This window comes from Cololabis saira, chromosome 15 (genome assembly GCF_033807715.1).
Source record: "Cololabis saira isolate AMF1-May2022 chromosome 15, fColSai1.1, whole genome shotgun sequence".
Lineage (NCBI taxonomy): Eukaryota > Metazoa > Chordata > Actinopteri > Beloniformes > Belonidae > Cololabis > Cololabis saira.
This window is the reverse complement of record NC_084601.1, coordinates 30,986,407-31,003,218: the sequence shown is the minus strand read 5'-3', so window position 1 is coordinate 31,003,218 and position 16,812 is coordinate 30,986,407. Positions and strand designations below refer to the sequence as shown.

Below are 16,812 nucleotides of genomic sequence, written 5' to 3'. Positions count from 1 at the left end.
GAGGCCACACCCGACCGGGCCGACGCTGATAAACACCAGAGAGCGCTTATCGCCGTCAGCACATCTGCTGCAGACACGTCTGAGCGTGAACGTGCAGCGGCGTTGAGGCGCCATCGGTCAGAAGGTTCAAACAGCGAGGAGACAACCTCCTGAACAGAGATGGTCACACGGCTCCCAGAATCATCCTGCTCAACACTTCATCTGAAAGTGACGTTTTTTAAAGCAGATGCACGAGCTGAACTATTTCCAGAATTTGAATTCAACGATGTCGAAGTGAACCAACAGGAAGTGAAAACCTTCCGTGTGCAGCTGAAAGAAAGGTCCCTGTAATTACTGGAAGCGTGAAGATGAAACACTCTCCGTTTTAGTGATCTCCTCCCTGAGGCGTATATCCGTCCCCCCAACCTCCCCTTCCCTCTAAACGTAACACTGAACTTTAAAATGTGCAAATATGCACAAGGAGTAGACTTGTTCTTGTCCGCCTGTTTCAATTCTAGTTTTAGTCTAGTCTTTGTGTCAAGCTTTCATTTTAGCTTTTATTAGTTTTAGTCACGTTCATTCTCCTTTTAGTCGTGTCGAGTTTCAGTCGACTAAAAGTATGAGAATTTTTGTCAGAATTGTCCAGGACCATTTTAGTCTAGTTTAAGTCAAAGATTGTATTTAGCCAAACCCATTTTACAATTCAAACAAGGTTATTATTATTATTATATTATTGTTACCTTATAGACTCAAGAGAATGTATTCTTGAGTCTATCCAGATACAGAAGACTCTAATTTGAGTTTACAACATATTTATTTTTCCGCATTTCTCCCCATCTTTTTCTTTTTCGACGACACATTGGGTTTTCTTTTCCACGTCTCTGTAGGAAAGTGTCTCCAAAGATGGTCTCTTCTTCTTCTTCTCCCAGCTCCAGAGCAGATCCCTGCATGGCCGGCCATCGGCCCCTTTCTCTATGTAACTTTGTTCTTAATTGACGTGAACCTAGAGCTCTGCGTTAACGGCATCAGCCTCTAACTCTGCAGCTGCATCTTCTGGATCTGATTCCCCGCGGGCCGCGACTGGGATTGAGGACGTGACGTCACCCAACAGCAGAACTAAACCAGAGGAAACTACTGAAAACATGGACATCTTTGGTAGAACATTTCGTCTCGTTTTGGTCAACGAAAATGAAGAAACATTTTAGCAGAGTTTTTATTTCTTAATCTACATTTTAGTCTTGTTTTTATTCCTCTACGATATTGCATTATATATTTGATTATCGTTATCGTCACATGACCAGCATTTTCGTTGCGTCTTGTCTCGTTTTCCTCAGGGGATAAAGGTTCGTTGACGATATTTAGTCCTAATTTTCGTTGACGAAAGCAACTTTAACAAGGAGGAAGAGAAACTGTCTGGCACGGCGGTGAAGGTGTGATGATCTGGGCTTGTTGTCAAAAACCAACTATTATATCTTATTATATCTTAAACCTCAGCTAACAAAAGGAAATGACACCGACAACCTCACATAACTTTAGTCTACCCTGGTTGGTCTGTTGGGGAGGGAGGGGTTCCCCTCGGGGGGGAGGAAGGTGCCGGCCTCCCGGCTCAAATCCCCGTCTGCTCGGGTAACTCCCTCCATGCCGCCTCTAAGCTGCTCCCACATGAGCCTCCAGACGTTTACGTAACCTGATCAATGGGCTTCCGAGTTCACGCTGCCGGCTCAGCGGCTCGTCACAACAACAACAACAACAACAACAACGGAAAGCCGCCGCCTTGTTGGCTCTAAGCAGGTCCTTTTGAGCGTCCGGGACTGTTCACCACGGTGGGAGGCTCCTGGAACAGCCTCAGGCTTTCAGGACTTCAACTTCTGCAGCATTTAATGTGCAAACCAGTTAACTATCAGAACTTTAAACATTAAACCTTCTCTGATATCGCTCGGCTCCGTTACCTTGGTCCCAGGACGACCGTTACTTTCTATTTCTATTTGTGAACGTCTTGGAGCCCCGAGCAGCCGCCGTGTGGTACGAGGCCAGAAAGAGCTGCAGTCCGAGTCACATGTTTGTGTTTACTGATGCCGTGCCGTGCCCGCCCCCCCGTCCCTGCAACGCCCCCCCTCTCATTAACGTAATTCCTGCAGAATGCCCGACTTCAGCCACGCGATCACATCAAACACTACCGCCACCTCAAACCTCAAGTTGCATTAAGACAAATGCACATAATCCTCACAACCATCCCTCGGGTCGGAGTTAATCTAATTCCAGGACAACTTCATCCCCGTGACCGTCTGAGCGGGAGACGGACCCATGACGGCTGATGCCGGGTCAGAACCACACCGCAAAAAGTCGCTAGACATTGAGAAAAGCACATGCCAACGGCCTTCACAGACTCTCCTGTTCTTAGATGTTTCGCTTGGTGAAACTCAAATGAGAGAGTGGATCAGGACCACATTGAAGATTCTTATGGGGTTTGTTCACTAAAGGAATCTCAGCGTTAACCAACCTTGGTTTTATAAAAGGTTTTGCCCCCTCTCAGAAGGACTCAGGTTTTAGAAACGGGTCTGAGCACGGACTCACAAACCTACACCAACTTCATGAAGATGGGTGTTTTAAATCATTTGAACAGTTAAGAGTGGGATTTAGACTCACCAATACAGACTTCTACAGGTACTTACAACTACGGTACTTTGTGACAAAACAGTCAGTGGACTAAAATCCTAAAGCCCACCCCAATTGAAGAATCTTTGTAATTTTGTCAAACTGTTTTTTTCCTTGTCGACTTCCTGTCTCTCGGGTGGCGTGGTTGTGCCCTCCCTCCTTCACGGTAGTTCCAGTTCAGGTAAAGCCTTGTTTTCACTTCGCACACACAATTATACAGACATACACACCTGCTCACTCACCTACATACTAATCCCACAGTTTTGGGGGGCAGTTAATCGCAGTAGCCTAGTCTGGATTCAGTTTCAGAGACCTGGACTGGTTGCTGTTTGTGTCTCTGCCTGTTCCAATTTCTGTGTGTTTGTTTTCTCTCTTGCAGATTCCAAAGGCTTGTGTGCCCGTTATGTCTTTTCCTGTGTTTCTGTCATTTCAGACTTGTAGTGGATGCCCCCCTGATCCCCCTCATATATGTTTTTTAAAAAAAAGATTCATGCAATGATGAAAAAAATGGCTTATAGGCTTCTGGCCTGTTATTGCTGGTACCTCTCTGAGCATTAAAAAAAATATTTAAAAAAATGACAAACGTAGCAGAAATAAGAAAACGATAGGCCACTTCTACAAATTGTTCATAGATATGAATCCCAACGAAACCCTTCAGATTAAAGAAAAATGGGAAAATGAGATGGACAAAGGCCACTACAAGACGGATGGGAGGAAATATGTACAGTAGCACAACTAACGCTAACACATGGTAGGAATTCAGGTGGAAGATAATACGATTCTTTAGGACATCAACAATCATATCCAAAATGGAGAAGTTGGGGGCCACACATTGGTAACCTTACTCACATACTTTGGACACACCCCCAACTGAAAACATTTTGGGGCGGGGTCTTTGAAGCACTTGGAAATGTATTTCAGAACATTTTCAATAAAGATCCCAAGATGCTTGGACTTATAAAAAATGAAAATTGGAAGAAGGAAAAAATGTTTTACAAATATTACTGATTGCAGCTCTTAAATGTATTGCAGTTAAATGGTTAAAAGCTGAACCTTTAACGTACAATATGTGGATTGAAAAGGAACAAATAACATTCCTCGAGGCTTCAAATAAATATATTTAGTAACAGATGAAGATCTGACCTACATTTTATATTCATTTACACTGCTGATTATCTAATTATTTACTTATAGCTATGTTTGTGTGTTGTTCTTGTTTAATTATGTAACTTCCACATGTTTAACCTGATGTACATTCTTTAATGCGGTATTAAGCAGATCATAAGTGAAAAACAGCCACCTGAATGTGAATCTACATGTATGTCTTTATAAGCTGTAAAAATTGTATGGGGGAAAAAAAAAAAAAAAACAGGACAGGGTTTACCAGTTTCTCTTTCACGACCCAGATTGTGAGCTTTAAGCACCGAAAAAGATAAAACTAAAAAAGGCCAGACAGATCTACGCAATGACGCATGTTTAAGTTTACTTTTAAATAACAAAGAGGAAGAATGAGTCAAGGAAGGGTTTGTCAAACAGGCTAAAAGCAGCGAGAGACGGCGTTGCGTAGGAAACAGACACCGACATGAGTCACACACACACTATCAAAACAATCCATAAACTTGGGGAAGATAAAAACAGTGGCAACATACTGTATCAAAGGCGGTAATTACACTAAAGTGATTTAAGGCTTGAATGATAAACTGAGTGATGATGTCATCAATTTATCAGCAAACAGTTGTCAAAACTAAATATTACGGGCGCACATATCGATTACCCACAAGTGACAAACAGAGGACACTTGGGGACGTGAACCCCACACCGACCCATCCAGTCGGGGGCCGCTGAGGTAAAGAAAAACCAATACCAGATCAATAAGGGGAATGCGAGGCTCGGCTGTGTGATTATTGATGGTTCTGGGCAGCAGAGCAGCGAGTTAGCGACTGCAGGGCCGAGTTTCCTCGCTTGCATCCTTTACATCGTAGCAGAGCAAGTGAAGCGTAAATGCAGAGAAGGAAATAACCCTTGTTTGTTGTACGAGGCTTCTTATTGGCTTAAAAGGACGTCATGTGACCCTGAGATGATTCTCCTCACAGCACCGGGCAAGTGCTCTGACCCAGAGTTCATGAACCCAAACACAACTTCCGTCAACACCGAGGGCACCGATCTGACCCACAAACCTCAGATAAACACGTCCTGCATGAACTCAGAGACAATCCACCGGGTGCTGCACCTTAAAACAAGCCTCTCCTGCACCTTGCAGTCCGTCTCAGCAGATTCTGGTGAACCAGGACGGGTTAGCAGCTGGTTATAACGGGTAAGCGCCCTGATCTTTACATCTGAATGGACCGACCTTCATCCTGGAGACCAGGGAGAGATTGTAGGAGTTCTGTACGTGGATCAGTTTCAGAGTTGCCGGATCATTTAATTTAATTAATTTATGATGATTACTCGTCTCTGCCGGCTTTAAAAGCGGTTAAGGGGTTTAACCTTAAGTGTAATTTGAGGGGTTAAAGGAGATGGAACCCTGCCTGACATTCATGCGGAGCAGCTGTTGTTGGGGACAGGTGGTGGTGGCGGGGCAGGTGTGGCCCCGGCCTGGTAGAGCCACCGCACAAAAGACTGGAGGGGCTCCTCTTTCAAATGTGGGTGCAGCCCTGAAAGGGGGGACAACTGTGGAGGGTCCCTGAAGCAGGTCCGACCCGGCAGCTGGAGCCGGCGGACCAGGGTCTCCGTCGAGGGCCGTTCTCAAGTACACCAACGATAACAAGCACGCTGAGGCCTCCACAACAACTAACGGCACATTTGCATGCTGAAAGACAAGTTGGGAGGGAGCAGAAAGGTTTGCAAAGGTGGAATAAATCAATCCAGGGTGTCTATAGATTTAGCAAAGGTAAATTTAAGACTTTTTAAATACCATTTCAAACTAAATTTAAGACCAAAAAGACAAGTCACTAAGAAATCCAGCGCTGAGGTCGAGGTTGCCAGATCTGGCTGGGTTCCAGCCCTAACGTGATGTAAAACCGTAAATTATTAAATGCATAATACATTTCAAGCTTCACAACACCACTAAATAGCCCAAAAAAAGTTCAGGCTCCAAACAAAGACTACAATTTAATTGAATAGATAAAAGCAAATCAAATATCAGTGAGTTTGTGTAATTTTCTACTTTTCCCTGCTATAATAGAAACTTTTTTGATAATAATTTCTCCTAAATATTTAGTACAAACCAGGAAAAGCAGTCCAAATGTATATTTTTCAGCCCAATTGGGCTGAAACCTGCCCAACCTGGCAACACAGATTTAGAACGTCCACAGGAGATTCTCCTCAAAACGATGAAATAAACTTTTTAATGATGACTGGATACATTGCCTCTAAAATAAAGACCCTTAGATTTAGATATAAGACAAAGACATTTAAAGGCCTTATTTTAGCAAAAATGGAGTTCAGGACTTTTTAAGCACCTGCGGCCGCCCTGTCAATCTCTAAATCTATCAGCCTGCAGAGATTTTCAGCTCGGCTTAAAAAAAAGACGTCAAAATGTCTGAGAAGCTCCAAAAGTGTCCAAAATAAAAGGAACATCCCAATCTAGACCATGTGCTTTTGCAATTTGATGCCAGCTGATCAGCCACTTAACGAGCAGATCGATGTCACCTGACTGATCAGATATAAACATCTAGGACCAAGTGGTCCGTGTCTTATCATTAAATTCTGTCTGAAGAGGATAATCAGACGTCCAAAGTGTCAGTGACATGAATATTTCAGGAGGAACTCGACACGCGCAGCACTTGGTCCACTGCTGTGAGGACAGCTGCTGGAGCGCAGCATCCCTGCCCGCCGCCGAGCGCCACCTGACACTCAAACCCCTCGCCCGGATGGCGACTGCTGCACATGTCTGGTTCTGGTTTCAGCGCCCACAAGGATCCGATGGCAGACACGGAGGACTGATGGAGTCTAGTTTTCCTTCTTCCTTCACATCTGTCGGATCTGATCGGCCCAGAACAATCAGGACCATGTGACCTGTGATCAACGGTCACATGATGCTGAACCTGACCCCTGATAGTCAACCGCAAAAACACAAACGCACAAAAAAAGTGACATTTCCAATCTATTAACTGTTTTTTGTTGTTGTATTTTAAATTAAAACCAAGTTAATATAATAACTGAGGATAAATATATGGCATTGCGTCTCCAGACCTGGCGACCGAGCCACCGCCACCGACAAAGACTACCATTAAATTGAGTAGATTAAAGCAAATCAAATATCAGTGAGTTTATTGTGTACGTTTCTACTTTTTCTCTGCCATAATGGCAACTTTTATGTTAATAATTTCTCCTAAATATTTAGTAAAAACCAGGAAAAGCAGCCCAAATATATATTTTCCACTGACTCATGATGCATTTATCAATTGAAGGGAAGGAAATAAACATACAGATGAGTCAGATCTTACCTCTGATTCACGCTCAACAGTCATGTGATCAGTTACATCCGCTGAACCTAATCGAGCAGCTGATGAGCGTAAAAACTAATATGTTAGCACGCTTTGCACCTAAAACACCACCCCTGACAGTCAACTGCACAAAAAAAAGGGACTTTTCCAATCTATTAACTGTTTTTGGTTGTTGTTTTCAAATTAAAACTAAGTTAATATAATAACTGAGGATAAATATATGGTATTGCATCTCCAAACCTGCATTTGTCCATTGAAGGGAAGGAAATAAATATACAGATGAGGCAGATCTGATTTCTGACCTGTGATTCAAGCTCACTGGTCATGTGATCAGTTACATCCGCTGAACCTAATCGAGCAGCTGATGAGTGTAGAAACTAATACGTTAGCACGCGGTATTAAAGTGTTTTTGCTTTGCACCAAAAACTGACCCCTGAAAAAGTGACATTTCCAATCTATTAACTGTTTTTGGTTGTTATTTTTAAATCAAAACCAAGTTAATATAATAACTGAGGATAAATATATGGTATTGCATCTCCAAACCTGGCAAACGAGCAGCCGCCACTGACCCATGATGCATTCATCGATCGAGGGGAAGGAAGTAAACAAACAGATGAAGCAGATCCGTCGGTGCAGCAAGTAAACACCAGAAAACCACGAGTGTTGCATCATCGTGAAGCTGCCGGTAATAAACCTGGCGATCAGGTGAGACGTCCACCCAGATCCCAGCTGGTCCACGGCTCTGGTGAACGACCCAGATGTGTAACACGTCACGCCTCAACATCAACGTCAGGACTGAAAGTTTGACACCCACCTCGTTTCTCCTCCAGGTCCTGGAGGAACTGCCTGTAAGCAGCCGTGGAGCTCATCCCCCCCTCCCTCCTCCGGAACGAGAGAAAAGGCGAATGAGGTTAAAAAGTGAGAAATGATTGACGAGGGAGAACAGGAAACTGGTGAGCGACTGCAGAAAGATGAAGGTGAAGCGATAAAACTTTAAGAAAGGGGAAAAAATAGGGAGTTAAGAAAGACGAAGAGGAGGAGGAGGAAGAGGATGAAGAGAGCCACCGGGATCCGAGCTGTCAAGCGAGAGCCATCCTCAATCACGTCGATAATCCTTCATTTCTAACCCGCTGCCTCTCTTCTTCTCCTGCCGGTCTGCGGTTCAGGTAGCTGTGAATGTGGCGGCGTGTCAGCAGCTCTGAGCCGGATAGAGGAACTGGACTTTGACCACACGGCCGGTGATGTCACTGACGCAAAACCATGTGTTTCGCTGAGCGCGAGTCCGTGAGTGTGTGTGTGTGTGAGAGGGGCGTGTTTTATGAGTCACTGCACAGCTGTGCTCGCAGCGCGCTGTTTGTTCACGAGGGCTCGCCTGTCACATTTTTGTCATTCACGTCTTTCACGTCTGTTGGAGCCGATTAAGCAGCGAACCTGAGTAACGCTCACAAAGACACACTTATTCACACACTTCTGCCGTCCAAGACGCACAGCGTCAATATTTCAGCTGAAAATAAACCCTCATCCTCCGAATTTGTCCGTCTGTGAGCTAAACCGTCATGGAGAGATAAAACGAGGTAATACCTGCTTAAAATGATCAAAGGTCCAATAAGAGACTATCTTCAGACCAAGCGTCATAAAAATAGAGATTTTTTTTCTTCTATCATTGCTCGAAAGTGACGAGTTGTTTCCCTGAAACTCGTCTTGCAGGACGTCCCAGTCACATTTTTACTCCTGAGTCATTTAATGTAATATACTTAATTTATACAGCACTTTACAACAGCCAAAGTGCTTTATAGCAAGGAATAGATAAAAGGAGGATAAATAAGAACAATCAAGAACAATAAAACAATAACATCTAATCAGGTGACATCTAATCAGATGAAAGTGTCACACTACTGGGTGTTAAAAGCCATTTTAAATAGGTTTTTAGCCTGGATTTAAAGATGCCGAGGTCAGGATGTTAAGAGACGGCCGATCCGTCCAACCAAACAGCAGACACTGCTACAGCTCTGCATTCAAATAGAAGGCCATCAGCCCAAATCCTCCGTGAGGAAAGTAGCCGCAGGATTTACAACCTGTATATAATTGTAATGATTCTGTGGGAGCGAGGGATAGAGTCATAGCTGCAGCTGAGAGGGGGGGCGGGGGGGGGGCAAAGTTGGCACAGGCTGCTCGCCGAGAAGAGCGAGAACGACACGAGCCTTCAAGTCGGTAAGTAAATCCGTCATTGGATTTTGAAAGAAAAAAGTGATTGAATTTCTAGAACTGAATATTTATGCACTGAATTTATGTATCTGAATGTTTTTCAATGTTAAAATTTTGCAAAAAGTTAAACCGCAAATAATTCAACGTTAAAATATTAATACGCATAAAATTCAACCATAAAAGTGTTGCCTCTGTATTACTGAATCTTACAGACACAAACCACACTAACGGCATAAAGATGAGTTAAAACACATGAAGCCTCGTTATTATTAGACATGGCTAAAATCCGGTCACCATGGTAGCAGACAAGCCGTAGTTGTGCTAGCTCCTTTTGTTTGACACACGCTCCCCGATCTTGGATGTAGAATTCCCAACTTTGGGATGTTTTTCGAATTTTTGCAGTTGAATATTTTGTGGCTGAATTTTGTGCGGTTGAATTTTTTTGCAGGTTGAATTTTTTTGCAGGTTGAATTTTTTTGCAGGTTGAACATTTTAACATTGCAAAACATTCAGATGCATAATTTTAATGCATAAATATTCAGTGCTAGAAATTCAATAATCCAATGACACAGATTTACTTCCGTAGCCGACTGCCGGACTTATTGGAGGCCGCAGATCTGCAACTGCACATCCAAGAATCAAGGTAAGACGGATGGATTCTCGCAAGATTTGTGACCTCAAAATCACAGATTCTGCACATGACGATGATGACAGTTTCTGTAAACGACAGGAAGCCTGTCCTTTCACCAACAAGTATGATGCAGCAATTTCCAGACAGTTCAGTGTTAAATAAAATATTTAAAATGGCTAATTGGGAACCTGGAGTTGTATTTTCCTCTCGATGAAAGCCAGAAGTGATCAATGTGAGCACTTGTACCTTTAGCGCTGCTGTCAGAAGGATGGAAACACTGTAATTAGCAACCAGAACCCATCTATTGACCAGATATATTTACCGTCTGCTCCGGGCGTCTTATCAGTTCAATCCTCTTTTATTACCCATCACGAGGAGATGAACACGCCGCTGTCAATGATTAGTCAGCTCAACGTGTAAACACACGAAAACAAACAAGCAAAGGGAAGATGAAACTGGAGGTCATGCCAACGAGGAAAATGGGGGTCATGGCAACGAAAAAACTGGGGGTCATGGCAACAAGGGAAATGACCCAAATCAACACAAAGTTAAATAATCCTGCAGTCACACATTTACTGTTAAAAAAAGACTGATACTGATTTGAGCATCAGAAATGCTCAGCTGTCAATCGATCGTATTGATCATCGCCTCCAACTACAAGCGAAGTCATGAGAAGTATCATTTAAACACATTTACAACAAACCACATAGGGAGGGATTGTTTATTGATCAAATCTTAACTAAGCAACCACACACCCCCCCTTCCATCGTCTGGATCTGTCATCCGTCCATCATCTGGACTCAGGTGACTCTGGTGTTCCTAATATTAAACATTTTCATTTTTGCCAAATTATTGTTATTTAATATGATCTTTCTGATTATTTTGCCCAGCCCCTAGAAATAAGGCCAAATATGTGAGCTATTAAACTGAATTAATCATGTTTCCTCATGAACTGAGTAATAATAATAATAATAATAAGATGTAGCAAGACCATATATAATTGATCTAGTTAACATCAGGGATCCTGCTTGGTGTGCAACCTTTACATGGATGCTCCACCCAGGATCCATGAGAATCTTCAGCGTGTGATAGACTTTTAGCTCTTGAGACCACTTTTTTGTGGTCTCGGTCTGGTCTCGGTCTCGGGTCTCTGGATTTCTTCATGTCTCGGACTCGGATAATTGAGATGCCGTTGCACCAAGGTGACAGAATCTGGTGAACAGCAGTTCTTCCTCTTTTTGATGTACAGTTTTGTAAACTATTTGTATTTTGCTTGATTTAATGTTTTGGTGCATCCGCATGTGTCTGTATTTAATTACAGTTTTGTGTTTATAACGGCCTTGTTTGAACAAATATATTAATAATATTTGCATATCGTTGTGATTGATTAAGCATCAGGTCCATTTCAATGATGCTGATATACGGTGTAATCTGATTACTATAATGGTAAATGTAATTTCAAATTGATAATTGTATCTTAAATATTTAAAATTCAGGTTTCATCTCCAAATTCAGTCCAATTTAAATCAGTAACATTTACTATTCATGACTTTTCTGAGGTGGAGGGGGGTGTTGGAGGCTGGTTATTCTGGTAGATACTTTAGGACTAGTTAGTAGTCGTGTCAATCCTTAAAAGCACTGGAGTCAATCCTCCAATAGTGTAGAAATAGCGGTAGTGCAGTCACCACACATATCTGATCTCAGCTGATGGATGAAAACATTTATAGTGAGTTCAACATCATCATCCACTTCTCTGTTATTGTGCTGCAGTTGAATACAAGCTCATATGGAAACTATCTGAACCAGGATGGAGCTGATGCTCTACAATCACGCAGTTATTGTCTCGGTCTTGAGCTGAACTAGTCTTGGTCTTGTTACTCTCTGGTCTTGGTTTAGGTGGTCTTCTTGACTACAAGTCTAGAGTGTGAGCTCCACGCTGTGGTATCAAATGTAAAAATTAAGTGACTAAAATAGATCTGAAATGCTCCAGAAATTCCCGTCCCAACAGCAATCTGAGCGTCCTTCATGGAAGGTTGAAATTCCTGCATTCAGCCTCTCAAATTTCACTTTTATCTGTCACTGTTGGTACACTGACACACCACGGACACAGGGCTTTCTTATAAGAGCCGACAGCATCCCGGCTAGTGTTTCCATGGATACACACACACACTAAAACCGGACATTGATCAGCTGTGAAAACGTTTCTGACACACGTCAGAAAAAGCTGAGAAACTGTGTAAAAGCAGAAATCCTGCCGCGCAGCTGAAAACCGGCAGGACTTGCTCTCAACAGCTCTTTTCAGTCTGGAAATCCTGACGGAGAAAAACGCTGAAACCTGCTCAGTGGCCTCGAACACTCTCCTGCAAGTCTCCTCTTTCACACGACCCCGTCAACGCCAGCCGCTTCATCAAAGGCAGCCCTGGACACGGACACACACACACACACACCACGCGGGCCGGAGGAGGAGGTGGCGTGACTGGTAACCATAGCAACGGGCCAGCAGCCAGATCCCCTGCATTAAAGCGGCCGTGGCCCGGCCGGTCGCTCTGAACCGGTCCGCAGGTGTTAACGGTTAACTTTAAAAGCAGCTCAAGTTCAGCTTTGGACAGCTTTGTTTTGGTTGAGCTGCTCAACCGAAACAAAGCTGCCAGGAAATATTTGACTGAGAAACAGCAAACATCAGCGAAGAGACGCATTCCCGTCGACCGGGACGGAAATTCTCTTGGAGGAATTTCGAGCCACAAGGCAAAAAACAAACGCACAGATTACTGGAAAGATGGACCGGCAGCAGCAGCTGGGTCACAGGTTTTTCCAAAAGTGGTAATAAAAGATGTGAAGCACCTTCAGGCCACACAGCGAGCACACAGAAGCATAAAATACTGATGATGCTTACCTTCGATGGAGAAATCAGCAGGAAGATAGACAGCAACATGGAAGAGAAAACACAAAGACGATTCGGTTAGATTTTAAATCTTTTAAATTCAACATTTAAGTCACAAAATGAAATATGAGATTCTGCAAAATCGAACAAATCAGGTTCAGGATTCATCAACTTCGTTACTTCAGGACATTGACTTGTGATGAGAAAAAAGCATGACAAAATCTGATAAACTGGATTTTAAATCAGGTTAAGTTCGGGATCCCAACATCAACAAGTTATGTTTCCTGATTTGACAACCCCTTCCACTGCTCCCCGCTCACCCTGCTGCTGTTGTTTACCTTCTCAAACCAATCAGGCCAATCACAGCTAGTCATGGATGAGTTATTTGGATGTTATTTGATTTTTGTTCCTTATGTCAGCTCGATCACATTTCAGCGGAGCAGGACTGATCCCACGTGGGAGTAAGTCCGAGGGCCAGTTTGATCCGCCCTTGGAGTTTAGAGATCCAGTCTGCAGATGCAAACTCTGATTGCACGAGCAGAAAGTCGCATCAGGAAGCTCCAAGTGTGCCATTTTAAAATGTATATATTAGGAGTGGGTATTGCCAAGAACCTCCCAATACAATACACATCACAATACAATATTGCGATATCCAAGTTTCCAATATATTGCAATGTTACATAGTTATGATACATAGTTGGGCCGCTCGGTGGTGCGGTGGGTTAAGCAAGCGGCTCATATACTGAGGCTACAGTCCAGGTTCGAATCCCGGCCTGCGCACCTTTGCTGCATGTCATCCCCATTCTCTCTCTCTACCCCCTTCCTGTCTGCAACTTGAATAAAGGTCCACTAGACCCACAAAAAATAAATAAATCATAAAAAAAAAAAGTTATGATACATAGTTCGCTGAAAACTGTTATTGAAAATATAGCCTTGGCCCAACTAAGTGTGCAGACTGGTAGTCTGCTCCAAGAAGATTAACACTGACCTCAAATATGTTTTTGTCTACTCAAATCGTAAGAATGAATCACCCTTTTTGCCTTAAAATCAGTATATTTCGTTTGTTTCATCATAATTCTGCATCGAGATGCCTGATGTACGTTTTGACCCTTAAATCTACTGAAACCTGGATTATTATCTTATTCTTGGTAACTTAGACACTCAGTTTCAGTCCAGTTATTCACCTGGTTGGAAAGAACACATTAAAGAGCATTTAATGGACCGGGTAAATTGGATAGGGGATTTAAATTATGGGCCGAAAAAGGAATTGGAATGGTCTTGGATCTTTATTTTGAGGGTATCTTTCTCACATTTATACAACTTTGTCAGAAATATCAAGTTCCCTGGAAATTTTTTTTCAAATATTTACAAATAAGAAGTTTTATAGCATCAAAATATAAGACAATTATGACCACACCCCCGCTGTCAGTTATTGAGGAAACTGTGCTTAATAATTTTTATGCTAAGAAGCATATATCTAGATTTTATAACCTTTTTGCAAAACACTCATTGGAATCAGCATCCGACAGATTAAACGCCTGGAGAACAGACATAAAGGATGAGATAAGTGAGAGAGATTGGGGATTGGCATGTTAAAGACCCAAAAGAATTCGATAAACACAAGGTTCAAATTGCTGCAATATAAATGGTTAATGAGGGTTTACATAACTCCTGTTAAACTTCACCATTTTTCCCCTAACATTCCGGATGTTTGTGTTAAATGCCTCACTGAAAAGGGAACTTTGATGCACTGCTTGTGGGAATGCCCTAAGATTCTGCTATTCTGGAAAAAGGTCGTCAAATGCTTGTCATTGATGAGCAAATGTAACATTCCTTTGATGCCAAAAGTCTGCATACTTGGAATATACCCCAAGGACACGATCAACATAACAAAGCAATCAAAAATGACAGATTTTGGACTTCTCCATGCAAGGAGAATGATTGCACTACATTGGAAAAACGTTGAAACACCATCACTTGGACTATGGAAGAAGGAGCTGATGAAGGGCCTTGGACTGGAGAAGTTGACTTTTATAGTCAATGGTAAACAGAAAGAATTTATAGATATTTGGGACTCATTTATGTCTTTCTTGACCAACGAAATGGATAACACTGAATAACAAAACAAGACTTACACTGGCGATGTGAATGTACGATCCTGCCTTTTTTTTTTTTTTTTTAATTTTACAGCACTTTATTAGTTTGATGTCTAGTTTATTCTTTAATTTTTTTACTGTTTGTGTGATTGTTTGAGGGGATATATATATGTATATATATGTGGACAAAGTTTGTAAATTTGACATAAGTTTTGATATGCTTGTTGAACTTCAATAAAAATATTGTTAAGAAAAGAGAGCATTTAATGGGTTTTTCCACGACAACTGTAAAAGGCATTATGCATATTAAAATCAGAGTTGCACGTACATCAGATTATGGTGATAACTTATGGGACAAAATGAGTCAAAACAATGTAATTCAAACAATCCATGCCATAGGATCGTGGCATGGATTTCATTTCAAAGTATTGTGATACATACATACATACATACATACCATACATACATACATACATACACACACACACAAGAATCAGCTCAATAATCAAGGGTTGGAAGTTAGGGAAAGCACAATATGAACATTTAAAGCTTGGGAATAGATTTAAATATTAAAGTGCTTCTGTGATCATACAATTACAGCAAATTAATGACTTAATTACCTTTGTAGATGACAGAATCAAGATTAAAACAACCCAAGTCCAGTACCACACCAGACTAAGACGTGCAGCGAGTCTTCGCTCTGTGCTCCGGGAGAATCACACGACTACCAAAGCACTTGAATTAAACAGATCCTTTTGTGCGGCTTAATTTATGTGTACATGTTTTACTGTTGACAAGAGGGCGGAGCTCCGAACCCAGCAGCTAAGGGGTCACAAGCCAGCGCTCTTATAGTCTGAAGCCCAGATAAATGGGTGGTGGGTGGGTCCTCCGGCATGAAAACCAACTCAACATGCAGAACACCAAACTGATGATAATACAGGACAGAGTCTGATGTTTGCAGATGACACTGCAGCGAGAGCAGGGAGGGAAGGGAGAGCAGGACCGGCGAGGGTTGGAGGCCTGGAGGAGGTGTAGAAGTTTAAAACACTCGGGCTCACCCGGCCACAGAAAGGTGTGGAAAGGAGGTGAGGAGAAGAGTGCAGGCATGGTGGAGCCAAGAGAAATGTTTACAGTAATTAGACCCTTCTGACTTCTACGCGGTTTAGAGACAGAGGCAGCGGAGCGATGGTCTGGACAGAAAGAGGGATGAAAGATCTGGTAGACGGATGCTGGAGGCGGAGCTGCCAAGCAGGAGATGAGCATGTGGACATGAAGCACTAATCGCTCGTTGCTACATGTTTACCTGAAACGCATCATCGGCATGAGCGTGTAACTGGATGTGCTCCATGTTCCCGTAAAATGTGTGCTCACGACATGTTTTAATCAGAGATTAGCGGCGTCGGGAGGCACGAACACACCAAGTGTTAGGTGAGCGTTATTACTCTGCAGAGGGAAACTAAGATCTACACGAGCTACTTCTGCAACAAAACTGCATCCGAGACGAACACAAAGCTGAGATTGCAGATTGCTTTTCACTCTTTTATGCTTTTTATTCCTTCTTTTCTTCCTTTTGTGACTGTTAATGTTTACACAATCATGGACGTGCACGAAAAAAGGTGAAATCTGTGAAAGAGGGAGGAAATGAGAAATAAATAAATGAGAGCAGATTACGCAATTAAAATAAGTGAAAATTTTCAGATAATTGATATAATTATTCCCATTTTGCTTAATTTTCCACCTTTATCTCCTTTTAAACGTTTTATTTTTCATTTCATGAGTATATATTTATCCCCTTAATTCCCTTTTATTTCATTTGTTTATTTCGTTCTGGATCCGGTAAACAGTTGCTGCGGTAACGAGTGATGCTGATGAAAACTGGCTGGAAAAGCACGTTTGCGTCGTGGTTGAGTTGGTTTG

The 16,812-nt window shown here is 42.4% G+C and overlaps 1 protein-coding gene across 5 annotated transcripts in view; it reads right to left on the bottom strand.

Moving 5' to 3' along the window:
- macf1a (microtubule actin crosslinking factor 1a) overlaps positions 1 to 16,812 on the bottom strand; it is a 263,047-nt gene that overhangs the window by 180,202 nt on the left and 66,033 nt on the right. The window contains exon 1 of one of the 5 annotated variants that reach the window (XM_061741360.1): positions 7,897 to 7,966. The exons of the other annotated variants lie outside the window; for them this stretch is intronic. Within the exon in view, the coding sequence (XP_061597344.1) occupies positions 7,897 to 7,951 (55 nt within the window). The 5' untranslated portion in view covers positions 7,952 to 7,966. Of the gene's footprint in view, positions 1 to 7,896; positions 7,967 to 16,812 lie in introns of those variants that run through there. 5 annotated transcript variants of the gene reach the window in all.